Here is a 5602-nt window from a genome sequence, read left to right as displayed (position 1 = left end):
GGTGGATGGATGGATGGACCCAGGTCCTGGGCCCCGTGGCCCTTCCCGGAGCCGGGGTCTGCGGGTGGGGGGGATGGGTGTCTGGGGGCTGCACACGGGTGGGCCTCTGTGTGTGTCTGGGAAGGGGACTAAGGTGCTCTGAGTGTGTCGGGATGTGGGAGGGCAGAGTGCGTGTATATGTGGGCACGTGTGTGTGCAGGTGCGGGTCTTCGTGCATGCATGTGGCTGTGTGTGCATACGCATGTGTGCATGTCTGTGTGCGCACACGCTTGGTTGTGCATGTGTGAGGCTCTCTGGGTGTGCATGTGTGTCTGCTCGCATGTAGGTGCATGTCCGTGTGTGTGTCTGCATCCCTGCACCGCGGGTGCTCAGGGCACAAGTGCAGCACGGCGCTGGGGTCCTGGCGTGTGGGGGGGAGGGGTGTCCCATGCCCCGGCTCCTGCCAAGCCCCACGCCCTGCCCATGGCCCTGCTGGTGGGGGGGCAGGATCCTGGCCCCGATCCCAGGCACTCCCCCCCAAGCCAGGGCAGCTGGAGCCAGGCCTGGGATGAGCTTCATTTTGTCTTGCCCCCCCCCCGGCCTTAATCGGCTTGGCCCCCAGCCAGCGCACATACACAGCGCACAGCACGGCCCTGGCCCCAGCCCAGCGCCCCCTCCCTCCCCTCCCCAGCCCTGGCACGGAGCAGCCTGGCACGGGGGGAGGCGGCGAAATGCCCCCATCCCAGGGCAGCCACGGGCAGGATGGGACCCCCCGACCCCCAGCACAGCCCCTCCCCAGCACAGCGTGGGGGAGCTGGGCAGAGCGAGCCTGTCTGTGTCGGGGTGGGGGGGCGGTGTGTGTATGTGTGTGGGTGTGCATGTTTTATATGCGTGTGTATGTGTGCATGCGTGTGTGTGCATGTTCGGGTGTGCATGTTTTATATGTATGTGTACGTGTGCATGCGCGTGTGTGCATGTTGGGGGTGTGCATGTTTTATATGTATGTGTACGTGTGCATGCGCGTGTGTGCATGTTGGGGGTGTGCATGTTTTATATGTACGTGTGCATGTGTGTGTGTGCATGTTGGGGTGTGCATGTTTTATGTGTATCTGTGTGTGTCTGTGTGACGGGGAGTGTGTGTTTTACATGTGTCTGCATGTGTGTGCATGTGTATCTGTGCATGTGAGGGTGTGTGTGCATGTTTTATGTGTGTGTGTGTGCATGTTTTGTGTGTGTGCACACGCATGCAGGTGTCTGTGTATATTTGTGTGTCTGTACATATATTTTATGTGTGTCTGTGTCTTTGTGCCTCTGTGTGTGCCTTTGTGTGTGTGTAAACTGATCCTTTGTCAGTGTGCATGGGTGAGAAAGAGGCAGCTCTAGGAAGGACTGTGTGTGTATGAGTGTGCATTTGTGTATGTGTGTGAGACCCAGGTGCCTGTGTAAGTGTACCCTCTGTGTAAGAGAGAGGGACAACTCTAGGAAGGAGCATGTGTGTGTGTGTGTGTGTGTGAGAGAGAGAGAGAAAGAGAAAGAGAGGGTTGTGTAAGCAGATCCTCTGTGAGAGACAGACAACTGTGAAGGGAGTATGTTTGTGTGTGTGTGTGTTTACGTGTGAGCATGTGTTTGCGCGTGTGTTTATGTGTGTGTGAGACCCAAGTATCTGTGGAAATGTACCCTCTGTGCAAGAGGAAGGCACAACTCTAGGAAGGAGTAAGTGTGTGCGTGCATGTGTATATAAGGCCCAGGGGCTGTGTAAGCATATCCTCTGTGTGAGAGGGACAATTGCTGAAGGACTGTGCGTGTGCGTGTGTGTGTGTGTGACAGAGAGACCCAGGTGTCTGTGAGAGAAAGGGAGACCTCTGTGTGAGAGCAAAGGACAACTTTAGGAAGGAGTGTGTGCGTGCATGTGTAAAAGAGAGAGAGAGATGTGTGTGTGTTATCGGGGGGCGGGGGGAGTTGAGAGACATAAAGAGCCAACTCCAGGGTGGGCGGCATGTCTGAGAGCCTCAGGTGTGGGGTCTGTGTTGGTGTGCTCTCTGTGTGTGCATGTGTGTGAGCTCTAGGGGGGGCGTGTCTCTGTGCAGGGACACGACTGTTGGTGCAGCCTGGACCAGAAGGGGCTCAGCGTGCAGAGCAGGGGGGTGAGAGGAGAATCAGCGTGTGGTTCCAATCAGAGTGTGTGTGCCTGTGTGTGTGTGTGCGTGCAAGTGTGTGGTTGGCAGGCAGCGCCCTGCTCGCAATAGGGGTCTGTGCAAGGCCAGTGCGTGTGTCAATGACATGCGAAGATCAGTATGCGTGTGTGGGTGTATGAAGTCAGCGTGAGATCAGGGGGAGGGGGAAGCTGAGGGGGAGGGGAGCTGGGGGGGCGTGCCTAGGATGTGTAAAGATGTGTGTGTGTATGTGTGCATGTAGGAAAAACTCAGCACAGTGTGGCTGTGGTGTATGTGTGAGACTGATTCTCAGAGCAGTGTGTGTAAAGTTGGCGTGTGTGTGTAGGAACACCTCTCAGTGCAGTGTGTGTGTAAGGCTGGTGTAAGATCAGTGTGTGTACATGACAGAGAGGGAAGGAGAGAGACTTTCAGAGCCCAGTGTGTGTGACCTCAGCTTGTGAGTGAGTGTAAGGTGTGCATGTGTGTGTGTGTGTGTGTGTGTGTGTGTGAGAGAGAGAGAGAGAGAGACTTTTAGAGTTCAGTGAGTATGTTTGATTGGCATGTGTATGTGGCTCAGAGCAGTGTGTGTGTGTGTGTGTATCAAGCACTCTTAGTGCAGTGTGTGTGTGAGTGACTTTTGGGGCAGCGTGTATGTGAAGTCAGTGGGCCTGGGCCTGAAGTCAGTGTGAGATCAGTTTGTGCATGTGTGTGCGTGCATGTGTGTGTATGAATAACTCTCAGCACAGTGTGTGTGTGTGGTGTATGTGTGAGACCAACTCTCAGAGCAGCACGTGTGCAAAGTTAAGTGTAGGAACACTGCTCAGCACAGGGTGTGTGTGAGGCTGGTGTGAGACTGACCTCCAGAGAAGTGTGTGCGTGCATGTGTGTGTGTTTATTTAGAGCATTGCGTGTGTGAGGTCAATGTGGGTATGGTAGTGACAGAAGCCAGTTACAATTTAGTGCACGCTACACATGTGGCACTCTGAGCAGTGCGTGTGCATATATAGGAACAGCTCTCAGAGCAGTGTGTGTGTGTGTGTATGGGTGTGTGTGGGGGGTGATTCTCAGAGTGTGTGTGTGAGGTTAGAATGTGTGTGTGCATGCATGTGCCTGAAGGTCAGTGTGAGATCCATGTGCGTACCAACAGCTCAGAGCAGCAGTGGGTGTGAGCAAGGTTGGTGTGAGAGTAGTGTGTGTGTGAATAACCCCCAGCACAGTGTGTGTGTGCCAAGTTACTGTGTGTACAGTGTCTATGTGGGTGACTGGAAGCATATGCATGTGTTTGGGGGGGGTGTCTGTAGTCAGTGTGAGATCAGTGTGTGCAGGAACAACTCAGAGCAATGGGTGCGTGCAAGGTTGGTGTGAGATCAGTGCGTGTGTGAATACCTCTGGCACAGAGTGTGTGTTAATTGTGTGTGTGAAGTGTGGATAACTTTTGGAGGGTGTGTGAGTCAGCATGTGTGTGTAGCAACAACTCTCAGTGCAGTGTGTGTGAGGTTAGTGTGAGATTTGTATGTGTGCATGCCCCCAGCTAAGTACTTTTGCAAAGTTTGTGTAGGTGACTCTTGAAAGGTGTGTGAGGTTAGTAAGTGTGTGTGTGGGTGAAGTCAGTGTGAGATCAATGAGTGTGTGTAGGAACAACTCTCAACACAGTGAGTGTGAGAAAAGCTGGTGTGCGATCAGTGTATGTGAGTAATCCCCAGAGCAGTGTGTATATGTGTGTGGTTAGTGTGTGTGCATGTGTGAAGTCAGCATGAGATCAGTGTGTGTATGAACAACGCAGAGCAGTGGGTGTGCACAAGGCCAGTGTGAGGTCAGTGTGTGTGTGCTGTCAACGCAGTGCTTGTGTGAAGTTAGGAAGTTAGTGTGTGTGTGTATAGTGTGTTTGTGCATGTGTATAGTCAGTGTGTGTGTGCATTTAGTGCATGCAGTTAGTGTATGTGTGCATGTCTATGTGTGTACAGTTGTGTGCGTGTGTGCCTGGGTACCCCAGCCCAGCGCTTGTATAAAGTTAAGGAACTTAGTGTGTGTCTGTGTGTGGGCAGTTAATGTGTGCATGCATGCATGTGCATTTAGTGCATGTGTGTGTGCAATTAGTGCATGTATGCAGTTGTGTGCAAGGGCACCTCCCAGCCCAGTGCTTGTATAAAATTAAGGAAGTTTGTGTGTGTGAGAGAGTTCAGGCAGTGTGCATGTGTGTGTGTGTGTGTGCGTGCACGCACAAAGATGTCTCCCAGCCCAGTGCTTGTGTAAAGTTATGGAAATGTGTGTGTATGTGTGTGCGTGACACAGAAAGAGAGAGAGATCAGGTAGTGTGCACATATGCAAAGGTGCCCCCCAGCCCAGTGCCTGTGTAAAGTTAAGGAAGTCAGTGCACGTGCGCGCGTGCATGTGTGTGTGTGTGTGAGAGAGAGAGAGAGAGATCAGGCAGTGTGTGTGTGTATGTGCAAGGGCACCTCGCAGCCCAGTGCTTGTGTAAAGTTATGGAAGAGTGTGTGTGTATGTGTGCGCGCGCGCAAAGGCGCCCCCAGCCCAGTGCTTGTGTAAAGTTAAGGAAGTTAGTGCATGTATGTGTGTGCGCGCGCGCGCGCGCGGGCACCTCCCAGCCCAGCGCTTGTGTAAAGTTACAGCAGTTTGCGTGTGTGAGCTCAAGCACTGCGTGTGCGCGCCCCCCGCCCCCGCCCGGTCGGCGGCCCCAGCCCAGCGCCGCGGCGCGGCGCGGCGCGGCGCGGGACGCACCGATGGAGACGAGCTTGATGCGCTCCCGGTCCAGGAACTCGAGCGCCACGGACACGTTCTCCAGCTTCATCTGCCTGAAGTTGGGGCGCGCGTGGAACTTGCGCAGCATCCGCTTCTGGCTCAGCACCTCGAGCAGCGCGATGAGGCGCAGCCCGTCGCTCAGGTCGCGCTGCAGGTCGCCGATGCGCTTGTTCGCGCCCTTCAGGTGCTCGTTGCACCAGCGCGTGAACGTGTTCTGCTGGATCTTCTTCCACGGCGCGTCCTCGGCCAGGTCCTTCTCGGTGGCCGGCATCTCCTCCGCCTCCTCTCCCGGCGCCTCCTGGCTGCTCATGGCTGCGCGCAACTCCGGGGGCTCCGAATCGGCCTCCCGCTGCGGGCTCCGGAGGTCCCGGGTAGCACCGGGGGGTCCTGGGCGCCTCTCTCGGGGCGCGGGGCGGTTTTAGGAGCGCTGGATCCTGCTGCGCGCGGTGCGATTTTCAAACGGGGGGTGGATCCGGGTGGGGTCGAACTCGCGGGGCGGCCTTAGGGGGTCCTCGGAGAGGCGCGCGGCGATGCGGGGTGGCGGTCCCCCAGCGGGTTTGCGGGTGCCCCGGGAAGACTTGCGGGGCGCTGGAGGCTGTCCCGCGCAGTGCGATTTTGGATCCGGGCGCGGTCCTGGGCAGGCTCGGGTCCCTCGGGCGCTGTCGCGGGTCTCCGGCGGGGCGGGTCCGGGGGCTTCCCCAGCCCCTTCG

At 56.2% G+C, this 5602-nt stretch overlaps 1 protein-coding gene across 1 annotated transcript in view; it reads right to left on the bottom strand.

The window, feature by feature from the left end:
- The window catches only part of FLNC (filamin C), a 32410-nt gene extending 26814 nt beyond the window's left edge, over positions 1 to 5596 (bottom strand). The window contains 1 exon segment of the mRNA XM_025215428.1: positions 4872 to 5596. Coding sequence (XP_025071213.1) covers positions 4872 to 5202 — 331 coding nt within the window. The 5' untranslated portion in view covers positions 5203 to 5596.
- Positions 5597 to 5602: the final 6 nt, after the last annotated feature.

This window comes from Alligator sinensis, unplaced genomic scaffold (assembly GCF_000455745.1).
Source record: "Alligator sinensis unplaced genomic scaffold, ASM45574v1 scaffold1083_1, whole genome shotgun sequence".
Taxonomy (NCBI): Eukaryota; Metazoa; Chordata; order Crocodylia; family Alligatoridae; genus Alligator; species Alligator sinensis.
The sequence above is the reverse complement of the archived record's forward strand: the minus strand, read 5'-3'. Positions and strand labels throughout refer to the sequence as shown.